This window comes from Tachyglossus aculeatus, chromosome X1 (assembly GCF_015852505.1).
Source record: "Tachyglossus aculeatus isolate mTacAcu1 chromosome X1, mTacAcu1.pri, whole genome shotgun sequence".
In the NCBI taxonomy this organism is placed as follows: domain Eukaryota; kingdom Metazoa; phylum Chordata; class Mammalia; order Monotremata; family Tachyglossidae; genus Tachyglossus; species Tachyglossus aculeatus.
Genome location: NC_052101.1, coordinates 36,863,285 through 36,886,254, shown reverse-complemented (window position 1 = coordinate 36,886,254; position 22,970 = coordinate 36,863,285). Strand labels below are relative to the sequence as shown.

The 22,970-nt window shown below is 52.2% G+C and overlaps 1 protein-coding gene across 2 annotated transcripts in view; it reads right to left on the bottom strand.

Annotated features, from left to right (window-relative positions):
* The window catches only part of FAT2 (FAT atypical cadherin 2), a 105,954-nt gene that overhangs the window by 23,078 nt on the left and 59,906 nt on the right, over positions 1-22,970 (bottom strand). For both annotated transcript variants that reach the window (XM_038772090.1, XM_038772089.1), the window contains exons 10-17: positions 18,551-22,603; positions 14,449-14,645; positions 11,400-11,553; positions 9,960-10,193; positions 6,826-7,209; positions 4,363-4,577; positions 1,428-1,565; positions 579-722 (exon numbers count right to left, since the gene is read on the bottom strand). In XM_038772090.1, coding sequence (XP_038628018.1) covers positions 579-722; positions 1,428-1,565; positions 4,363-4,577; positions 6,826-7,209; positions 9,960-10,193; positions 11,400-11,553; positions 14,449-14,645; positions 18,551-22,603 — 5,519 coding nt within the window. The remainder of the gene's footprint in view (positions 1-578; positions 723-1,427; positions 1,566-4,362; positions 4,578-6,825; positions 7,210-9,959; positions 10,194-11,399; positions 11,554-14,448; positions 14,646-18,550; positions 22,604-22,970) is intronic.

Here is a 22,970-nt window from a genome sequence, read left to right as displayed (position 1 = left end):
GCTTTGTAACCTTGGGGAAGCCACTGAACATTTCTGTGCCTCAGTTTCCTCATCTGTAAAATGGGGATTCGATACCTGTTCTCCCTCCCCCTAAAACCGTGAGCCTCCCTTGGGACAGGGACTATGTCTGATCTTATCATCTAGCATCTACCTTTGCATTTAGTTCAATACTTGGTATGCAGTAAGCAATTAACAAATACCATTATTATCATTATTATTATTATTACTACTTGAGATCACCCAGCATAACAGTGAGGGATTAGAATGCTCCAAAAAAACTGGCTAATTTGCTTTCCCATCAGCACCAGGGTAGACATCAATATCAGGCCAAGACCTTGATTTTTCATCAGGGGAAACTGATGTTTAAACCCGGGACAGAATCCAGCTTAGAAGTCAGGAGTTAAGATTCCCCAGCATTCCCCCTCTAGTCCCTAGACTGCAGGAATGAGCTGGGCAGGAATCAGCCAGAGGAGGTAACTGTCGACACACCGATCCTGTGACCACACTGACAGACTGAGTGGAGCGCTGGGCCAGCCCAGGATACACTGCTGCCATTGTCATGGGCACCAGACCCTTACCTGGACTACGATGCTGTAATTGAGCTGGAAGAATCGTGGTGGGTTGTCATTGACATCAGCCACGCGGATGCTCACGTCCCCGTCTCGCCAAAGGATCGGCTGCCCGTTGTCCGTGGCCCTGACGGTCAGGCGGTAACTGGGGGTCTTAACCAATCACAGGTGGGAGCATTACAGAGGGGACTTGGGTCAGATATGCTTTGGTTCCTGAGATTTTATTCTGACTTTTCACATCCTGGTCTGCCACTAAATTTCAGACTGGATGCTCCTTGAGGGCAGGGATGGTATCCCTTGACTTAAGCATCTGGCTGAGGATATAAGGATGTGGGAGTACTGGAAATAGCACTGATCAATAGACCCCAACATCATAGACCTTGAAAGTTTTCTTGACCTGTATAGTGCATCTCCCTGCCCTTGGAAAGACCCTCTCCCTAACAATCTTGAGAAGCAGCATGGCCTAGTGGATAGAGCACAGGCCTGGGCGTCTAATCCCAGCTTTACCACTTGTCTACTGTGTGACTTGGGGCAAGTCACTTCACTTCTCTGGGACTCAATTACCTCATCTTGTAAAGTGGGGATTAAGACTGTGAGCTCTATGTGGAACAGGGAATGTGACCAACCTGATTAGCTTGCATCTACCCCAGCACTTAGAACAGTGCCAGGCACATGGTAAACACTTAACAAAAACCATAAAAAAATCTCCCTGACGCCACATGCGAATGACGAAACTAGTGATGAACCCGGAGAGCCACACCAGGGCCAACAGATCCCGCCACCGCCCCTCCCTCGGGGATTGAGGGCCAAGCGATTGTATTTCTCTCGCCTTGGATGCTGGCAAGCGTGGACACTCACCTCCTCCCAGTCCAGGGGCCTGGCAACGTGGATCTCGCCCCTCTTAGGATGGATGGCAAAGTGACCCTGGGGGTCCCCTCCCACCAGGCTGTAAGTGACGTTGCTGTTCATCGGCCCATCCTCGTCCACAGCGGTCAGCTGCCGGTAGAAAAGGAAACATGATCTGGGAGCCTCCTACTTCGGATGAGCCCCTCCATCCCAGCCATTCCACTGGGATGGGATGGGATCCACAGGCTTCTCTGGGGGTCACCTAGGTGTCTAGGGATGGGGCTCAGTGGCCACTAGTGTGATTGGTAGCCCAGCAGTAGGCACCCCTCCATGTATGTCTAGGGGTTGGCACCCAGGTCCACGAGGGAGTTAAGCAGTGGCGATCAATAAATCAATGGTATTTATTGAGCACTTACTATGCGCAGAGCACTTGGGACAGTACAATACAACAGAATTAGCAGACACATTCCCTGCCCGTAATGAGCTTCCAGCCTAAAGGGAGCACGACTACTAGCCTCAGACCCATCAGCTCGCCACAGGAACCCACTGGAAATCCTCACCACCTTCCTGACACACCATTCAGGGCCTTTGCTTCCAACATGCCCTTGGCCACAGGGGCCAGGAGGGCCTTGGGCTATGACACCGGGAGAGACCGCTACACATTTTAGAGTTCTGGGTGACCTTGGCTGTGTTTGAACCCTGGATGACCTGGGCAGAAGTGCTGTGAGGCCCCAGCTTGTCCGCCCATCTGTCCTTTGTACCTCTGGCCCTGTTGAACTCTGAGCCTGGACTTTTATGTTGCTCATGGCCTAGCGGAAAGAGCCCGGGCTTGGGAGTCAGAGGATGTGGGTTCTAATCCCGGCTCCGCCGCTTGTTCATTCATTCACTCAATTGTATTTATTGAGCGCTTACTGTGTGCAGAGCACTGTTCTAAGCGCTTGGGAAGTACAAGTTGGCAACATATAGAGATGGTCCCTACCCAACAGCGGGCTCACAGTCTAGAAGGGGGAGACAGACAACAAAACAAAACTTATTAACAAAATAAAATAGAATAAATATATACAAGTAAAATAGAGTAATAAATATGTACAAACATATATATATATATATATATATATATATATTTACAGGTGCTGTGGGGAGGGGAAGGAGGTACGGTGGGGAGGAGGGGGAGGAGGGGGAAAAGAAGGAGGGGGCTCAGTTTGGGAAGGCCTCCTGGAGGAGGTGAGCTCTCAGTAGGGCTTTGAAGGGAGGAAGAGAGCTAGCTTGGTGGATGTGGGGAGGGAGGCATTCCAGGCCCAGGGGATGACGTGGGCTGGGGGTTGATGGCGGGACAGGCGAGAACGAGGCCTGGTGAGGAGATTAGTGGCAGAGGAGTGGAGGGTGCGGGCTGGCCTGTAGAAGGAAAGAAGGGAGGTGAGGTAGGAGGGGGTGAGGTGATGGACAGCCTTGAAGCCGAGAGTGAGGAGTTTTTGCCTGATGCGTAGGTTGATTTGTAGCCACGGGAGATTTTTGAGGAGGGGAGTAACATGCCCAGAGCGTTTCTGCACAAGGACAATCCGGGCAGCAGCGTGAAGTATAGATTGAAGTGGGGAGAGACAGGAGGATGGGAGATCAGAGAGGGGGCTGATGGAGTAATCCAGTCGGGATAGGATGAGAGCTTAAACGAGCAGGGTAGCCGTTTGGATGGAGAGGAAAGGGCGGATCTTGGCGATGTTGCGGAGCTGAGACTGGCAGGTTTTGGTGACGGATTGGATGTGAGGGGTGAACGAGAGAGCGGAGTCGAGGATGACACCAAGGTTGCGGGCTTGTGAGATGGGAAGGATGGTAGTGCCGTCAACAGTGATGGGAAAGTCAGGGAGAGGGCAGGGTTTGGGAGGGAAGATAAGGAGTTCAGTCTTGGACATATTGAGTTTCAGATGGTGGGCAGACTTGTCTGCTGTGTGTCCTAGGGAAAGTCACTTCACTTCTCTGGGCCTCAGTTCCCTCACCTTTAAAATGGGGATTAAGACTGTAAGCCCCACATGGGACAACCTGATTACCTTGTATCTACCCCAGCGCTTAGAACAGTGCTTGGCACATAGTAAACACTTAACAAATGTCATTATTATTATTATTTTACTTTTTTATAGTTTCAGTCTTTCCTATGGCATTGACCACCAACCCACTTTTTTTTAAGATTGTGAGCCCATTGGAGACAAAGGACCTTGTCTAATTCTTACCAATTCATTTTTCCCATCACTTAGTATGAATACTTTGCACATAATAGGTTCTTAATAAATACTACTACCATCACCACCACCATTTTCCCAGTATTCAGGTGCCCAGGCTACTGCGAGAGTTAATGAGCTCCTCCAACCCCCTAGCATCCCCTGGCAGGGCTGAGGCCCGTTGAGGGTGTGGAATATTTGGGTTTGGGAGCAGTGCTAATGGGTGAGACCGTTTTAGGATTAGTGGCAGGCTTAGGGCTGCATATATAGGAGTGGGGATAGGGAAAAGTTACAGTATGTGTACTTTTAAAGGGCCTTTTCCAGAGGAAAATGCAAATTCAAGGAAGTCTTTGAGAGGTCACATCTCCAAGAGGCCTGCCCCAATTAAGCCCTCGATCCCCCCAATCCCAACTCTCTCTCCCTTCTGCATCATCTACGCATTTGGAACTGTACTCTTTGGGCACCCCGTATTCACCCACCCTCAGCCGCACAGTACATATGTACAGCTCCTTGTGGACACGGACTGTGTCTGTTAATTGTTTTTATTGTACTCATAATCACTTAGTACAATGCTCTGCACACGGTAAAGGCTCAATAAATACGACTGAGTGAATGAGTTGGAGTTCTGGCGGGGAAGAGGCAGAGTTAGGGCTGGAGACGAGGAAGGGGTCATGGCTGAGACCGGGCTTGGATGTGGGGACGGGGAGGGCGGAGTGGCTTTCCACCCCCGGGCTTACCGTCAGGACGGTCTCCCCCATGGCGGCATCCTCGCGGATGTCCGTGCTGTACAGCTCCTGGGTGAACCTGGGCTCGTGGTCGTTGACGTCGGTCACGTTGATGACCACCGTCATCACGTCGCTGAGGGAGGAGGCACCCTTTCTGCTGCATTCGATGGACAGGTAGTACTCGTGACTGACCTCAAAGTCCAAGCTCCCGTTGACGTACAGGATCCCTGCAGGGAGGACAGCCCGGCGGCAAGACAGGGAGAAGCTCTGGTCACAACGGGGAGCCTGCTAGGAGGGAGAGGCTCAGTAGCAGCAATGACTTTTCAGGACGGTTGGAAAGGGGAGCAGGCCGGGAGTTGAGAAGGGAGGTGTGGGTTCCTCCGTTAAGACTGTAATCTCCTCAACAGCAGGGATCGTGTCAACTAACTGAATTGTACTCTCCCAAGCCCTTTGTACAGTGCCCAGCACAAAGTAGTGCTCAATAAAGGTGATTGATTGATTGATTGATAGGGATAGGGGTAAGCTGAGGAGTCCCAGAGCTGTCAGCTGGTGAAGTGAATAAAAGCAACAGGGAAGGGCCAAGTGCAAGGGGGAGGCAGAGGGTGATCGATCAATTAATCAATCATATTTATTGAGCATTACTGTGTGCAGAGCGCTGTACAAAGCGCTTGGGAGAGTACAATGCAACATCGAGGTTACAATCTAGAGGGAGAGATAGAGATAGGAAGGGGGAGGCTCTGGATTGGGTTAGGTGGGGGAAGGGAGGGGTTGGAGGGGCAAGTCTGCTTTGAAAGACCCAGGAGGGCTCTGCACACCCTGAGAATAGCAGGGCAGTGTTTTTGGCATACAAATCCAGGAAAGTACCAAATTCCTGGCACTAGGAAAATACCCCATGGAAGACTTGGGGAAGTGAGGGTTGAGAGGTTGGGGTAAGTTTTGGCCTAAAGCTGTCCCGCTTCCTGGATGGGGGAACAGCGGCAATAATAAAAATGATGATGGCATTTATTAAGCGCTTACTATATGCAAAGCACTGTTCTAAGTGCTGGGGAGGTTACAAGGTGATCAGGTTGTCCCATGGGGGGCTCACGGTCTTCATCCCCATTTTACAGATGAGGTAACTGAGGCCCAGAGAAGTGTAGTGACTTGCCCAAAGTCACACAGCTGACAGTTGGCAGAGCCGGGATTTGAATCCATGACCTCTGACTCCAAAGCCCGTGCTCTTTCCACTGAGCCATGCTGCTTCTCTATGTGTGGGTGGTTACTGAAAAGCAAGTTTGGAGGCCCCCCCTCCAATCCTCAACCAGCCTAGACCAGGGGGCATCCAGGGAGCACCCAGTGGGGGGGAAAGTCTCAGGCTCCCAGGAGGGAGACGAGGCTGGAGCTCTTATTTCTGGGAAAATGGTGCCGCTGGATTTTCTCTGTTGGTGCCACAACATGACTATCCTCAATGTTCAGGGTTCAATTTACAAGGAATTTGCACATTATCTGGCTTGGCACCTGCTTACTAACCAAATGTCCAAAAATATCTCCTGCCCTGGGTCTTCACCCCTCCTTTTGTCCACATCACCTCCTCCTTCCCCCAAGTCATTGTGTCTCTCCTCCCTGCAGACTCAAGAATCAAGTAAAGTTTATAGACTTCAGCTCCAGGCCTCCATGGATAAGATCTGTGGAGAACTGCATGGCCTAATGGAAAGATCAAGGGCCTGGGTTCTAACCTCAGCTTTGCCACTTGTCTTGGGCAATTATCTTTGGGCAGGTCACTCCATGTCTCTGTGCCTCAGTTCCCTCATCTGTGAAATGGAGATTAAGACTGTGAGCCCCAGGTGGGGCATGGATTGTGTCCAACCTGATTTATGTGTATCTACCCCAGGGTTTAATATAGGGCCTGGCACATAATAAGCACTTAATGAATGCCATTATAAAACAAAACAAAATTGGGTGTGGATTAAACACCCCAGTTGTCAGGACTGGCCGACAAGCTTCAAACAGGAATCATGTGGATGAGTGGCCAATGGAGCTTTGGGAAACAGTCACATGTCTATATATTGGTTCAAAACTAGAGAACAGAAGCATGCTGTTTGGTGCAGAAGGAAGATGCTGAGAGAAAAAAAAATCTCAGCTGATTTTTAGAAATTATTCCTTCATGTCACAGGCAGCAGGTTGCCCAACGTTGCTGGGTGAGGGGGTTATTTCCAGCTGGTGGACAATCCCCTCTGACATTATAGCCAACAGAATCAAAGTTACGGAGGTGTCACAGTTACTCAACTGTGGGGTCAGGGCCTTAAGGCAACGTCCACATTGTCCAGGCCCTTCCCACTGCTTTCAAGCCAGGTAAGTGTGGGAGAGAAACAGGAAAGAGAGAGAGAAAGAGAGGAGAAAGAAAGGGAGAGGGGAGAGAGAGAATGAATGTGAACCTGAGCTAGGAGACAGAGGACAGACAGGAGACACCCATCCCATCAATTACCCCCTCCTGACCTGTGCGGGAATTGAGTCTGAATTTCCCACGGTCATTTCCACCGACGATCCGGTAGCCAGACTTCTCAGTTCCCTCCCTTGTCAGCAGCGAGAGTTGCAGCACCTCGGTGCCCACAAGCACATTTTCCGCCACTTCCACCACATGCTCCGGGCTCAGGAACACAGGCAGGTACTCAGTCAGGTCCACCACGGAGACAGTGACCTTGCTGAGGGTGGACAGAGGGTACGGGTCGCCCTGGTCGGCAGCCTGCACCACCAGCTCTAGCACCGAGTGGTCCGTGTCTTTCAGGGCCTTCTCTAGACGGATAACGCCCGTGGTGGCCTCGATGGAGAAGCGGCCGTCGGCGGAGTTGGTGAGGGAGTAGGTGACCTGGGCGTTGGGACCTGCTGGGGCAACAGGAAGACACATATATTGTGAATCGTGGGGGCGGAGGTCATCCCGGGCTGCCGGCAACTCGGCGAATTATTGAGCGCCCACTTCACTTAGAGCCAAGATATAAATTAGGTATGTTTCTGTCCTCTGCCTTCAAGGAGCTTACTATCTACAACACTCAAATCCTCAGAAATACCAGCCAGGGAAGTAGTGTGGCATTTCACGGGCCTGGGAGACAGAGAATCTGGGTTCTAAACCCAGCTCCACCACTTGTCTGCTGTGTGACTCTGGGCAAGTCACTTCTCCGTGCCACTGTAAAATGGGAATTCAATACCTGTTCTCCCTCTTGCTTGACTGCGAGCCCCATGTGGGATGGGGATTGCGTCCAACCTGATTAACTCGTACCTACCTCAGTGCTCGATACATAGTAAATGCTTAACAAATACCATTGAAAAAAACTCAAAAAAGAAGAGCTGTCTGGGAACCTCCTGTGGCAGATGGAACAATCTTTCATTTTTTATCACTTTGTTTTCCCTTCGGGTCCTGGAAGCATGCCTCTGTCTGGCTCCATTCCAGGAGAGAGGAGGCTTCACCCTGGGAGGTACTACTACTACTAATAACAGTAACAATGATAATAATAGCAACAACAATACTAACAATTTTAATAAGGTATTTAATAATTGGGGTATTTGTTAGGCGCTCACCACTGTACAAAGCACAGGGGTAGATACAAGATAATCAGGTCCCACATGGGGCTCCCAGTATAAGTAGGAAGGAGAACAGATATTGAATCTCCAATTTCAGATAAGGGAACTAAGGCACAGAGAATCAATCAGTCAATCCTATTTATGGAGTGCTTACTTTGTGCAGAGCACTTTATTAAGCACTTGGGAGAGTACGACATAGAGTCGGTGAAGTTAAGAGACTCACCCAAGGTTACACAGCAGGTATTTGGCAGAGCTGGGATTAGAACCCTGGTCCTCTGACTCACAGGGCTGTGCTCTATCCATCAGGCCACACTGCTTCTGGGCTGTAGAGGATGGAGATCCTTAAGCCTTTATTTTTTATGGTATTTGTTAAGTACTCACTATGTGTCAAACACTGTTCTAAGTGCTGGGGTAGATACAAGTGAGTTCGGTTGGACATAGTCCTTGTCCCCACAGGGGGCTCACAGTCTAAGTAGGAGGAAGAGCTGGAGAACTGAGACACAGAGAAGATAAGTGCCGCTAGCCTCCTCACTGTACCTCGTTCTCGCCTGTCCCGCCGTCGACCCCCGGCCCACGTCCTCCCCCTGGCCTGGAATGCCCTCCCTCCACACATCCGCCAAGCTAGCTCTCTTCCTCCCTTCAAAGCCCTACCGAGAGCTCACTTCCTCCAAGAGGCCTTCCCAGACTGAGCCCCCTTTTTCCTCTCCTCCTCCCCATCCCCCCGGCCCTACCTCCTTCCCCTCCCCACAGCACCTGTATATATGTTTGTACAGATTTATTACTCTATTTTACTTGTACATATTTACTATTCTATTTATTTTGTTAATGATGTGCATCTAGCTTTACTTCTATTTATTCTGATGACTTGACCCCTGTCCACATGTTTTGTCTTGTCGTCTCTCTCTCCCTTCTAGACTGTGAGCCCACTGTTGGGTAGTGACCGTCTCTAGATGTTGCCAACTTGTACTTCCCAAGCACTTAGTACAGTGCTCTGCACACAGTAAGCACTCAATAAATAGGATTGAATGAATAAGTGACTTGCCCAAGGTCACACAGCAAGCAGTTGGTGGAGCCGGGATTAGAATCCAGATCCTCTCTCAGGCCTATACTCTTTCCGCTAGGCCATACTGCTTCTCCTTTTACAGAACTGTGTGGTCCTGGCCTCTGCCTACCAGCCACTCCATCCCAGGTAGAGCTGCTGAATTTTGGGCTCCTCAGCTAGTCAGAAGGGGGCCAGGAGGTTCTCCTGTCCCTCTCCCACTGCGTTCTTTTTATCCAGGTGGCTGTTTGGCTGCTAGGCTTCCTCCACCTACAAGATAAACTTCTCTCTCTCTCTAACTCAACAGTTGAATGGTTTTGTTTTTTTTTTAAATGATATTTGTTAAGCATTTACTATGTGCCAGCCACTGTCGAAGCCCTGGGGTAGATAATAATAGTAATAATAATAATGATGGCATTTATTAAGCACTTACTATGTGCAAAGCACTGTTCTAAGAGCTGGGGAGGTAACAAGGTGATCGGGTTGTCCCACAGGGGGCTCACAGTCTTAATCCCCATTTTACAGATGAGGTAACTGAGGCACAGAGAAGTTAAGTGACTTGCCCAAAGTCACACAGCTGACAATTGGCAGAGCCAGGATTTGAACCCATGACCTCTGACTCCAAAGCCCGGTCTCTTTCCACTGAGCCACACTGCGTACAAGGTAACCAGATTGGACACCGTCCGTGTTCCTCGTGGGGCTCTCAGTCTTAATCCCCATTTTACAGATGAGGCAACTGAGGGCCAGAGAAGTTAAGTGACTTGCCCAAGGTCACCCAGCAGATAAGTGAAGGAGGCTGGATTAGAACCCATGTCTTTCTGAGTCTCAGGCCTATGCTCTATCCATTAGGCCACACTGCTTCTCATACTTCTCTTCTGATGACCTGCCTTCAGCCTCTCCAGATTCCCCACTCATCCCAACTTCTGTTTGGCCTTTCCTTGCCTGCTTGGGCCGCTTCCCCCCTGCCTCCTGGGGCTACAGGAGCTCAGAGCTGATGGCCCCGGCACTGGCCCACCTTCGTCGGGATCCCGTGCCGAGACCACTGCAACGGGGGTCTTCACCGTGGTGTTGTCGAAGACGACCACAGAGCAGTGGCTGAGGGTGAACCTGGGGGCATTGTCGTTCACGTCGTCCACACCCAGGATCACGTCCGCCTGACAGGACCGGCCCCCACCATCTGTGGCCTTGGCAACCAGGTGGTACCTGTCCTTCTTCTCCCGGTCCAGCGCTGTGAGGGTGAACAGCTCCCCTGCAAGAACAAACAAGCCCGTCTAGGACAACTCTCTCCCCAACTCATGTCAGGACAACTACCACAGACTGTGGGGGTTCAGCTGAGCTCCGAAGCCTGGGAGATGGTCAGTCCTAGGACTATTCTGGGACCCCGTGGGCAGAAGAGCCCCAGGACCCCTAGAGCAATGGGGTCTCAGAGCGACAGGCTGGAAGTCAGGTTGTGGGGCCTCAGACCCATGCAACCTCTGACCAACAGCCCTGTCAAATGCTGGTTGACTTAAGACGTGCCTCTCTGGTCCTTGATTCCCCTATCCATAAAATGAGGTTAATAATTCCTGCTCTTCCTCCCTCCCAGGGATGAAGGGAAGACATTCATTCAATCGCATTTATTGCGCACTTACTGTGTGCAGAGCACTGTACTAATCGCTTGGGAAGTCCAAGTTGGCAACATATAGAGATGGTCCCTACCCAACAACGGGCTCACAGTCTAGAAGGATGAGGTGACAGAGGTAAGAACCTCATAGTGTTCATCATTGTACTGTTCCCTGCTGATTCTAATTGCAGAAGGAGGGCATGGGAACAACTGGATCAAACAAAGCTTTTTTAGTTCTCCCTGCTCACCCAGGAAAGCTCTCCCTGTTCTCTCCCTGCTCACTGGGGCAGCCTTCCCTGCTTTCCCCCTGCTCACCTGGGAGAGCCCTCTCCATGCACCCTGAACAGCTCTCCCTGCCCACCTGAGACAGCTCAGCCTGCTCTCATCATGTAGCTGGGACAGCTCTCCCTGCTTTCCCCACTGCTCATCTGGGACAGCTCTCTCCATGCACCCGGGACAGCTCTTCCTGCTCCCCTGAGACAGCTCTCCCAGCTTTCTCCCCTCTCACCCAGGACAGCTCTCCCCACTCACTCGGTATAACTTTCCCAGTTCACCCAGGACAGCTCTCCCCACCCACAAAGGGCAGCTCTCCCTGCTTTTTCCCTCTTCTCCCGGGACAACTCTCTCCACACACCCAGGACAATTCTCCCTGCTCTCTGCCCACTTATCCGGGACAGCTTTCTTCATGCACCCAGAAGAGCTCTACTCAATTACCTGGGATCCCCAGTGGAGGAAATAGAAACACAGAAGGGCTACATAGTGGGTCTAGGGGCAACCGACAAACCGGTGTCAAGATAGAGGAAGAAAAGGTCATTGTCCCTTCTCCCCCGTCTTGCCAGCCTCTGCTCCTACCTGTATAGGGATCCAGCCTGAATTCATCCGCCCCCGGACCGTGGAGAGAGTATGTGACCTGGGCGTTGATGCCGGCATCTGTGTCCACTGCTGAAACTTGTAAGATGAAATGGCCAGGGGGCACATCTTCTGCGACCCTGCCAGTGTAGAGGATCTAATAAGGAGAAAGCACAGTCGATACCTGGGCAGGACGCAGGGGAAACGGAATCATTGCCTCAGCAAATTCTGACTGTGCCTGGGGCGAGCGAGCATGTTCAGGCGCAGCCAACAAAGGACTCTTTGAGAGCTAGGGGCCCACGTTTGGAGACGGGCTGAAGCGGACAAACAACCTCACGGAAGGGGGTCGGAGGCAGCGCCTCTGAGCTTCCCTTTGCCCAGCCTCGCCTCTTCTATCAGATCCCCTGGCTTGGAGGCTGGGATGGCCAACCCTACCCCAGCTGGGTGGCTGGTACGCCAGTTGCTTGGCACTTGGGCTAGCCTCCCTTCCCCCTCTGTGCCCTCGTAGCCCCTGCTGTGGTGGTTCAGCAAAGCCTCTGGAGAGAGGGAGTGCCAACGAGGCCTCGAGCGCTGCACAGGGAAAGGCATGGTGTTGGCAGGACAGACTGGCTCCCTCCCTCCCACGTGGCCCGGCTCCAAATGAGAACAATTACAGAGGAGAAGCTGAGTCCAACTTTGGCCGACCAATTTTCCCTTCCTGATGGATTTCCCAGTGGATGTGGAGGGGACACTGGAAGCCGCTGACCTCTCCCACCCTGAGGTATTGGACTGTGGCCCAAGCGGTGGCTCAGGTTGATGCTCTTTGAGCTAGTGTTAGGGCGGTCTGTGGTCTCAATCAGCCAGTGGTATTTACTGAGCACTTGTGTGTAGAGAACTTACTGTGTTTAGCACAGTAAGTGCTAAGAGCACCAAACTAATCATGTAGAAGAGTTCAATAGAGTAAGTAGACATGATTCCTGCCTTCAAGGAGCTTACACCTCTCCTGGAGGCTCCCCAAATGGGAATTGCGAAGCAATTTTGCCTCTGGATCCCCACCCCATTTGCTGCCTTTTCTGGGGGATTCTGACACCCAACAGTTCCACTGACCATGAGGAAGGCGTAGCGTTCAGCGATACTAGAAAATCTGGCCAAGGTCTGCAGGCCCTGCCCCGTGATTAACACTGGGTCCCCCTCTTTTCTGCCTGGCTGGCTCCCCCAATCAGGAAGCATGGCCTCATGCCATCGCTGCCTCAGCCAACCCCAGGTAGGCAGCTATGGGCCATGGGCACCTGGAGGAAGCTGATAAGGGCATTCCACAAGCCTGGAGCCGCCAATGATCCAGGGGGATTCCTGGTTGTGCCTGGACCCTTCTGGAACAACCTTCTTGGAAGTATCAGGGCCCTGGAGGCTCTGGGAAGCAGCCCCTCAATGTTGCCGCACAGACAGTCATGCACAGCCTGGCCCTGACCACTATATCAATCAATCAGTGGCATTTATTGGACACTTATTCAATGCAGTACACTGTACTAAAAGCTTGAGAGGGTACAATACAATGAAGTGGGTAGACACTTTCCCTGCCCACAAGGAACTTACAGTCTACAGGCCAAAGGGACTTCCCCAGGGTAGCCCTTTTAGGAGGGGAGTCCCATATGATTCCCCAGGGTTTTGGGTTTTGGTAGCTGAGGAATGACCCAGATGAAATCTTGAGGTCCCTTTTAGCTTTATGATTCTATGAAACGGGCACATTTCTGGAAGTCAGGAGTCTAATGAACCTCCCCCCATCACCTGCCACCACGTTTACCCCTCTAATTTACTCAGTGTACTTCACAACATTGCTAAAAGTTGCCCTTTTTCTCCATCATACTGTTACCACGTTGATCCAAGCACCTATCCTATCCCACTTGGACTACTCCATCAGCCTCTTTGCTGACTTTCTTTCTCCTGCCTTTCCCCACTCCAGTCCTTACTTCATAATAATAACAATAATAATGATAGCTTTTATTAAGTGCTTACTATGTACAAAGCACTGTTCTAAGCACTGGGGACGTTACAAGGTGATCAGATTGTCCCACAGGGGGCTCACAGTCTTAATCCCCATTTTACAGATGAGGTAACTGAGGCCTAGAGAAGTGAAGTGACTTGCCCAAAGTCACACAGCTGAAAACTGGCAGAACCGGGACTTGAACCCATGACCTCTGACTTCATCTGCCACCCAGGTCATTTTTTCTAAAGCAAAAAAAAGTTCAATCCGTTTTTCCTCAACTTCTCAAAAACCTCCAGAGGTTGCCTATTCACCTCTGCATCAAGCAGAAATTCCTCACCATTGGCTTTAAAAACACTCACTCATCTTGCCCCCTACTATTTTACCTCACTAATTTCCTACTGCAGAAATTCCTTACCATTGGCTTTAAAGACACACACTCATTTTGCCCCCTACTATCTTACCTCACTTATTTCCTACTACAACCCAGTATGCTCCCTTCCCCCTAATGTCAACCTACTCACCGTACCTCCATCTTGTCTATGTCACCACTGATCCCTCGCCTACATCCTGTCTCTGGCCTGGAACTCCCTCCCCGCTCATATCCAACAGACCATCACTCTCCCCACCTTCAAAGCCTTATAAAAACCCCTCCTCCAAGAGGCCTTCCCCGACTAAACCCTCATTTCCCCTACCCCCTTTCCTTTTAGCATCACATTCATGCCTGGATTTGTACCCTTTATTCCCCCCACAGCCCTTATGTACATATATGTAATTTATTTTAAGTCTGTCTCCCCTTTAGACTGTAAGCCTCTTGTAGACAGGGAACACGACTATCAACTCTGTTTTATTGTACTTTCTGAAGCACTTAATGCAGTGCTCCACTCACAGTAAGCGTTCAATAATTTGACCGATTGATTGATTGTCCAGGAGGCTGGATGTTTCCTGGAAGAGCATAGGGTGACAGGTTCTTCCCATCTCCAACCTCCCTGAACCTTGCACTCCATGAGTCTGTCTCTGGGTAAGACACCCTCTCTCTGACCATCTTCCTTCATTCCTCTCTCCCCCCAGCACCTCCCCACCGGGTCTTACCTGTCTGCACTTGGGACTGTTGTCATTGATGTCCAGCACAAAAACCTCCACCTGGGTGGAAGCCTGAAATTTTCCATCTGACGCTGTGACCCGCAGGAGATATTTCTCAATGTCCTCTCGATCCAGAGGCTTCTTGGAAGAAATCTTCCAGTCTTCATCCACCTGGATAATGTCAAATTGGCCCAGGGGATCTCCCTCTGCAAAGACACCAAGAGGACAGACAGTGAAAGGGGTCTTTGGTTCAGCAATGCAGGAGGAGATGATGGAGGAGAGAGGGGGAAGGTTAGTTTCTTTTTAGCAAATGAGAGTCACAGACCAGGCATGCAAATCAGCACAGGAATATCAGCCAGAGCCAGAAAAGAGATGAAAGAAACCAGGCTGCAGGCAAGAAAGAACTGTAATAAAAGTTAGAAACAAAACAGGCTCAGGCATTGTTCTTCTTTAGGGCAGTTACACTCATTGCCATAAGATGTCCCATCTGGGTTTGAAGGAAAGACTTTGTGTAGATCCTAAATCAAGGTGAACTGGAAAGAATGAAGAAATTGCCCCTGGGGTGAAGGATAATGAACGTTCCTTCCCAGGGTTGTTAACGTTTCAGTGCAGGGGCAGGGCATGGGGGCGAGGGGCAATGAGAAGGCCTGACAATGAGAGGGCCAAAGGGTGGAGCTTTGAGGATAGGGGCAGGGGGAAGAAGGGGAAGAGGGAGATAAAAGAGTGCTCTGTTTGGAGAAGGGAGTTAAAGATGGGAAGGAGGTAGAGTGAGGGGAAGGAGGTAGATAGGTGGGAGACTTGAGAGGGGCAGAAGGGGACAGAAGGTGGAGGAAATGGAGGTGAGAGGAAGAAAAGGCTGGAGAAGAGTGGAGACAGAGGAAGAGGGCAGTAGGGCACAGAAGGGGGATTCTCTTGTAGACGGAGAATGTTGTGGTGGTTGGGGAGAAGCCGGGGAGCCCAGGGGGCTGAGAAAAGGCACCAGGAGTCCTTAGGGGAAGTGGGGGTGGGCTTGCTCCCTTCCCTACCATACCACTGTCCTCATCTGCCAGCACCAGCGAGGCATCCACAGGCCACTTCGGGGTGAGAGTCTGTCTGCTCCTCCAGGCCAGTGGCCCCACATCATCCCACCCACAACAACATCCAGCATAAAGAACGGGGTTGTTTCTCCTCTCCCCTGCACAGGGCAACCTCTGTGCTTCGGAAGCCTTGTTGACATCGTCCTCAGTTAATGAGCTGCACTGTTTGGCCCCAGGGGAGAGATATTCAGTAACCGATTTCCAGCTGATACCTCAGAAAACACGCCTGTAGAAATCTGCATGTGCTGATTGGCGCTTGGCCCGTGGGCCTGGCAAAGAGTACTCCTGGTTCAGTGCTGACTTGGGCAGGGCACACAGCAGGGCGTGGTGCAGGGCACAGAGCAGAGACAAGTGGTTTTGCTGACCCAAATGGACCCAATTGGGGTTAGATTTAGACCTGGGTTTGGATGAGCTGTTGGGCACTCATATCTGATGTCCTCCTCCCCATTCTGCTCAGGACAGCAGTGGTGGCCGCAGAGCTAGGGGTGGCAGAAAGGGAGTGAGACGACAGTGGCCAGACACATCTCCGATCCCCACCTCTGTTGGAAGCTGCTGGCTCTCACCTGCAGCAGCTGAAGGGCAGAGAGGGAGGCCGCGTGGTCTAATGGAAAGAACTTGGGACTGGGTGTCAGGAGAGCTGGGCTCTCATTCAAGCTCTACCACTGCCATACTAGGTGGTCTGGGGCAAGGCATTTAACCTCTCCGTGTCATAGTCTCGCCTGTAAAATGGGAGGACAAGATATTTGCTTTCCCCACCTCAGACAGCGAGCTCCATTTGGACCACAGACTGTGTCTGATAGGATTATTTTATATCTAGCTTGGTGCTTGGCACAGAGTAAGTATTAAATAAATCCCATGTAATCATTATTTATTTTGAGTTATGCAGGAGACACATGGAGACGCAGAGCCCAGGGACACAGCCACTACTAAAGTGACCAATTACATCTGGCCCCATTCATTCCAACTTTCTCCAGATATTTGGGACAGTGGGCAAGCCTCCGTGAAGGCAGAGTGGCCTAGTGGAAAGAGCACAAGCTGGGGAGCCCAAGGACCTGGCTTCAAAATCCCGGCTCTACCACTTGAATGTTATGTGATCTTGAGTAAGTCCTTCCACGAGGATCAGGGACCGTGTCCAACCAGCTAATATTTCATTAATTTCAGTGCTTAGCACAAAGTAACAAATACACCAACAACAATTACTATTATTATTATTTTAGGTTGGGCTAAAATTGTAAGCCGGGGAATCCCCCCTCCCCCAGAATCAGTTAATCAATCCATAGTATTGATTGAGCACTTCATATAGAGCACTGAACTAAGCACTTGGGAGTACAATTGAGTTAGAAGACATAGTCCCTGCCTTCAAGGAGCTTAAAATCTAGCAGGGAAGGCGGACACTAAAATAAATTACAAGTAGTGGGGAAGCAATCGCGTTTAAAGATACGTATGTAAGGGGTGGGAGGAGGGGGTGCACAAGTGCCCAGGAGATACCGAATCAGTCAATCAGTGGTATTCACTGAGTGCTTACTATGTGTAGAACACATATTAAGTATTAAATGCTTTGGAGAGTACAAGAGCTGAAGTGGCTGGAGCATGTTGGGGGCACCTCCAACATCAGGGTCGAGAGCTTGGTTCTGGATAACCACATCGCCCGGGGTCGCCAGTTGGTTTCCTGTTAATAGGTTACTGCAGAAACACTTCATGGGAAGTATTTAGAATTGCTCCTGTAATCAGGCATTGTCTCTGGTGAGGCAGAAGGAAGGGTCCCCATCTCCAGGCAGGCATGGCAGTGGAGCAGGGGCGCTCAGGTGAATGGCCACCTCTCAAGTTGCAATGTGGCCTGGTGGTTAGAGCACAGGCCTAGGAGTCAGAGGGATCTGGGTTCCAGTCCCGGCTCTGCCACTTGCCTCCTGTGTGACCTTGGGCAAGTCACATTACTTCTCTGTGCCTCAGTTACCGTAATTGTAAAATGGGGATTAAGACTGGGAGTCCCATGTGGGACATGGACTGTGATCAACCTGATTAGCTCATATCTACCTTAGGGCTTAGAACAATGCCTGGCATGTGGTAAGCATTTAACAAATTCCATTAAAAAAACAGTTCCTACTCCTCGGAAAGAAAACACTTTCGAGGGAGACCCAGCAGATGACCTGATCTGCCCTGCCCCTTTGCCCTCAGGCATCTCCCCTGATGTGTAGAACTAACAGTGGTATCTTCTTCAAACCTAAGGGACAACTATATACTAATGTTTGATGGAGTTTTTGTCTGTGTCCCCCTTCTAGACTGTGAGCCTGTTGTTGGGTAGGGACCGTCTCTATATGTTGCCGCCTTGTACTTTCCAAGTGCTTAGTACAGTGCTCCGCACACAGTAAGCACTCAATAAATACAACTGAACGAATGAACAAATGAACCCGGCTCCCGCCTGCTCCGTGACCTGGGGCTGTCCTAGAAGTGAAGGGATCCTGGAATCACCTGTCTCCTAGAAGGACTGGGACCCTCTATCCGGGTAATAACAGAAATAACCAACAGCAATTGCAGTATTTGTTATGTGCTGACTTATTTGCCAACCACTGAACTAAAACCTAAGGTGGATACGGGCTCTAGACTGTAAGCTCACTGTGGGTAGGAAATGTGTCTGTTATACTGTACTCTTCCAACTGCTTAGTGCAGTGCTCGGCACACAGTAAGTGTTCAATAAATACGACTGACAGACAAGATAATCAGATCAGATACAATCCCTGTCTCATCAAATGCTCACAGCTTGAGAGAGAGAACAGGTATTTTATCCCCAAATGGGGAAACTGAGGCACAGAGAAGTGAAATTAAGTTGCTCAAGGTCACACAGCAGGTAAGCAGTGGAGCTGAGATTAGAACCCAAATCTCGCAATGCCCATTTCTGTGCTTTTTCCACCGGGCCAGGCTGCTTCTCCCAGTCCAAAGAGGTAGCCCCCTCCATCAAAGCCAGCTCTGAAGGCAATAAGCCCCTCCACACGTGCACATTCTCAAAGTCCCAAGGCTGGACACTGTGTGCTTCTTACCTGTAATGTAACAGGCGACCTGTCTATTCTGCTCCGAGATGTCAGCGTCTAGGGTCCGCAGGGTAGCGATGAGCTGACCGGGCTCGCTGTTCTCAATCACCGAGCCCCGGTAGACCTCCGAGGTGAACCGGGGGGCATTGTCATTTTCATCCGAGACAGTGACCTCCACCAGGGCTTGTGAGGACAGCTGGACGGTCCTGCCGTGGTCGGAAGCCACCACATGGAACCGGTAGGTCTCTCGGGCCTCGCAGTCCAGCTCCTTGCGGGTGGTGATCCACCCGCTCTCCCTGTCGATGGCAAACAGCTCCCCGACCCAGCCAGACTCGGCTGCCAGGCTGTACGTCACCTGCCCATCGCTCCCAGTGTCCTGGTCATTGGCGGTCACTTGGATGACAGTGGTCCCCACCGGCATGTTCTCCATGAGGAAAGCCTTGTACGGATCTGCCTCGAAGACGGGCTGGTTGTCATTGACGTCCTTCACCTGGATGTTCACGGACACCAGAGAGACCAGCTCGGTCTCCCGGTGGGAGCAGTGAGCCATGACGTCAAGCTGGTACCATTTGGTGGTTTCGTGGTCCACAGACTTGTTCACTTTTAGCGCCCCGGTGTCCTGGTCAAGGGAGAAGGCGCCATCTTGGTTGCTCTCAGGGGTGGTTCCTTTCACCAGACTGTAGATGACGGGCTCCTCCGCCACCGCCTTCACTAGTCCAATCTCAGATCCTTCCGGAAGGTCCTCGGACGCTGAAAAAGTATACAAGGGCTCAGAAAACCTGGGCAAGGACACCCCGCTAGGAGCGACCTGGAGCCGTAGCGGGACGAGAGAGTCCCGTTGAGGAGTGCCGCCATCTCGGGCCCTGATGTTGAAGTCAAAGGCTCGGTTTTCCAGTTCGACGAGGCTCTCCCGGACCTTGACCACGCCAGTGGCTGGATTGATCTCGATGACCTCTTCCTCCAAGTCCTCCAGCGAGTCCACCGAGTAGGTGACGTCCGCATTCAGGCCCTCGTCCGCATCGTAAGCCAGCACCTGGATGACGGGGGCACCTTTGCCGACGTTGGACTGGACGGACACGGTGTACTCAGATGCCTTGAACTGCGGGGGGTTGTCGTTTACGTCGGTGAGGATGATCTTGACCGTGCAGAAGGCCACTTTGCCGCCTCCGTCCCGGGCCATGATCTTAATGGCGATGACTCTCTCGGTTGAGTTTTCCCGGTCCAACTCCTGGCGGGTCGTGATCCGGCCCTCGGCATCCACGGCGAACTTCTCGGAGGCCAACTTGTTGATGATGATGTAATCGACGGCCCCGTAAGGGCCGTCATCGGGGTCAACAGCCAGCAGCTCGATCACCTTGGTCCCCGCCACGGCGTTCTCCGCCAGCTCTGCCTCGTAGACATGCTGGTCGAAAGCGGGGCTGTACTTATTGGCGTTGGTGGTGTTGATGTACACGGGCACGGTTGACCGGAAGACCCCGTCGGACGCGGCGACCCGGAGACTGTAAGCTGGATCCAGATGCCTCCGGCAGAGATTGAACATGGAAATGATCCCGGATGAGCTGTTGATGGCGAAGTGCCGGTCCTCATTTCCTGAGAGGATCAGGTATTCCAGGCGGGTGGTCTCTCCACTGTCAGGATCGAGGGCCTGCACTTTGAGGACCAGATGCCCGCAGGTGGCCAGCTCACTCACGTTAGCTTCGTACTGGGGCCGCCTGAACTCAGGAGGATTGTCGTTGACGTCCGCCACCTGGACCACTACCAGGGCTTCGCTGCTCAGAGCGGGCTCGCCGTCGTCCGCCGCGCTCACCTTCACCCGAAACTGGCGTCGCAGCTCATAATCCAGCTCTCTGGCGGTGGCCATCTCCCCCGTGCACGCGTCCAGCTGGAAGAACTCGGATGCATCGGAGCCATCCTCCACGATCTGATAGGAGACGGCGCCGTTCCGCCCCGAGTCCCGGTCGGCAGCAAGGAGGCGGATCACGGGGGTGCGAGCTGGCAAGCCCTCTGAGACAGAGGCCGTATAAACCGTCTGAGAAAACACCGGGGGGTTATCGTTGACGTCCTCCACCTCCACATGCACCGTGGCTTCCGAGAAGGACCCCAGGGCTGTGTCTGTGGCCCTCACTGTGAACACGTGCTCCGCCTTGGCCTCGTAGTCCAGTGGGCCGCTGACGCTCAGGACACCGGTCTTGAAGTCAGCCGTGAAAAGCGCCAAGGACTCCTCTTCCATGATATTGTAGATCAGGCGGAGGCCCTCAGGGCTGCGGGCCTGGGTGTGCAGGATTGGGGTGAAGAGGGGGATGTTCTCGGGCACCTTCACACGGTACCGGAGGGTCTGGAACAGAGGGTTGGACTTATTTCTCAGCAGGACAAGCACTTCCCCCTCTGCCTGGAGGGGCGGATCACCCCCATCTCGAGCGATGACCTTCAGAAGGTATTTATTCAGGGCCCGGTAGTCCAGGGGTTTCCTGAGGGAGATGTCACCGAGATAGGGATCAATGCGGAAGTACTGGTAATCCTCGGCAAACCCGTAAGTGACGGTTCCGTTCGCTCCCAGGTCCCGGTCGGTGGCCGAGACCTGAAAGACAACATCCCCAGGGTCGGTGCCTTCTGGGACGCTGGTGGAATAGGGCAGGTTCTCGAACATAGGCGGGTTATCATTGGCATCCTCAACCTGGACTCTGACGGTGGCCCGGGCCACCCTCGGGGGGCTCCTGTTGTCTCTCACTTCAACGGCCACCTCGTGCGTCTCCTGCTGCTCCCGGTCAAACGCGAGGCCCCGGGTCCGCAGCACCCCGACTGACCGGATCATCTCAAACAGGTCTCGGCCATTCAGAGCCGAGAAGGACAGGGTGTCGTTCAGCTGACTGCCCTGGACTCCTAGGATAACTAGAGCCTGGGCAACCCCCGAGTTCTCCTTCACAGCTGCCGTGTATTCGTCCCGGTTGAACTTCAGGGATGTAACGGGAGCCTCCGTCAAGTTCACCCGAACTAGGGCGGTGCTCTTGTACAAGCCATCGCCAGCCCGGACGATCAACTCTCGAGAGCCGCCCAGTTGGGTGGCATCCTTCACCGAGATGAGACCAGAATGGGGGTGGATGGCCAGGGCATGGTCGGCGTTTCCTCCCGCGATGCTGTACGTCACTGGGGAGTCGGCGTCGTTGGCCCGCACCTCGAGCAGTTCCATCCCCCGATGGACGGGCAGCAAGGCAGTCAGAGTATACACGGCTTTTGAAAACACCGGTGGGCAGTCGTTCACGTCTCGGACCACGATGGTCACCTTGGCCGGCTCAGGGGAGAAGAGGACGGGGTTGCCCTGATCACGGACGTGGACGCTGAAATGGAAAGACGAGGTCTGCTCGTAGTCAATCTCCGCCACCGTGGTCAGCGTCCCCATGCTCTCGTCGATGGCGAAGTACTTCAGGGCTTCCGGTTCCCGGATCTCGTAGACCAGCAAGGAGTTGGCGTCTTGGTCGGCGTCGGCGGCCCTGACGACCAGCGGAGAGTGCTCTGGACCCATCACCAAGCTGTGCTCTGGTGCTGCCTCACTGACGTAGCCCACGAAGGTCGGCTGAGTGAACGCGGGGGCGTGGTCGTTCTCGTCGATCACGAAGATCAGCACCGCGACATCCGCGAAGGCCCCAGCCACGTTGATGCCCCTGATTTTCAGCTGATAAGAAGTGACCTTCTCATAGTCCAGGCTCTTCTGGGTGGAAATGAGGCCAGAGTAAGCATTCACGGCGAACACCTCATCCTTGTTTCCTTCCCTCACTTCATACGTGACAGCCGATAAGCTCGTGGCGGAGATGAGGGCGAGAGGAGAACCGATGGCGGCAGACTCACGGATCTCCACAAAGTACTCTTCCTTTGAGAAGCGCGGTGGGGTAAGGTCGGAAGAAGCGATGTGGATGTTCACCACGGTGGAGTCCTGGTGTTGGGAAGCACTTCCATCCATGGCCTGTACAGTCAGAGAAAACCCATCTTGCTTGGATTGATTGAGTTTCCGGGCTACTGTAATGACTCCTGAGAACTGGTCGATGCTGAAGAAACCCTCGTCGTTCCCTGAAATACAAAGGAGGACAGGTTGAGGATCCCCGATAGCTACAACCATCCCTACAGTAGGACCTGGCATCTCAGGGGTAACGACAATTCTACCCCCAAACCTAAGCGGCCAATTACATCCTACTCCCGATTTCAATCAGGATTCAGATTCCACAGGTCGTTTTTATAGACCTCTCTGAATCTCTTTCCTTTAAATGCCTCTGCCTGATTCAAAAGGCCAGGTTTGTAATGGGCCTTGGCAGTGAAGGCATGATCCTCAAAGGATAAAAAACAATGTCAGCACGTCGGATTTCAGCCTGACCTGACTTGAGAGGAGGCTGGGCTAGTGGAAAGGGTGCGAGTCGAGGAGCCAGGAACCCTGGGTTCT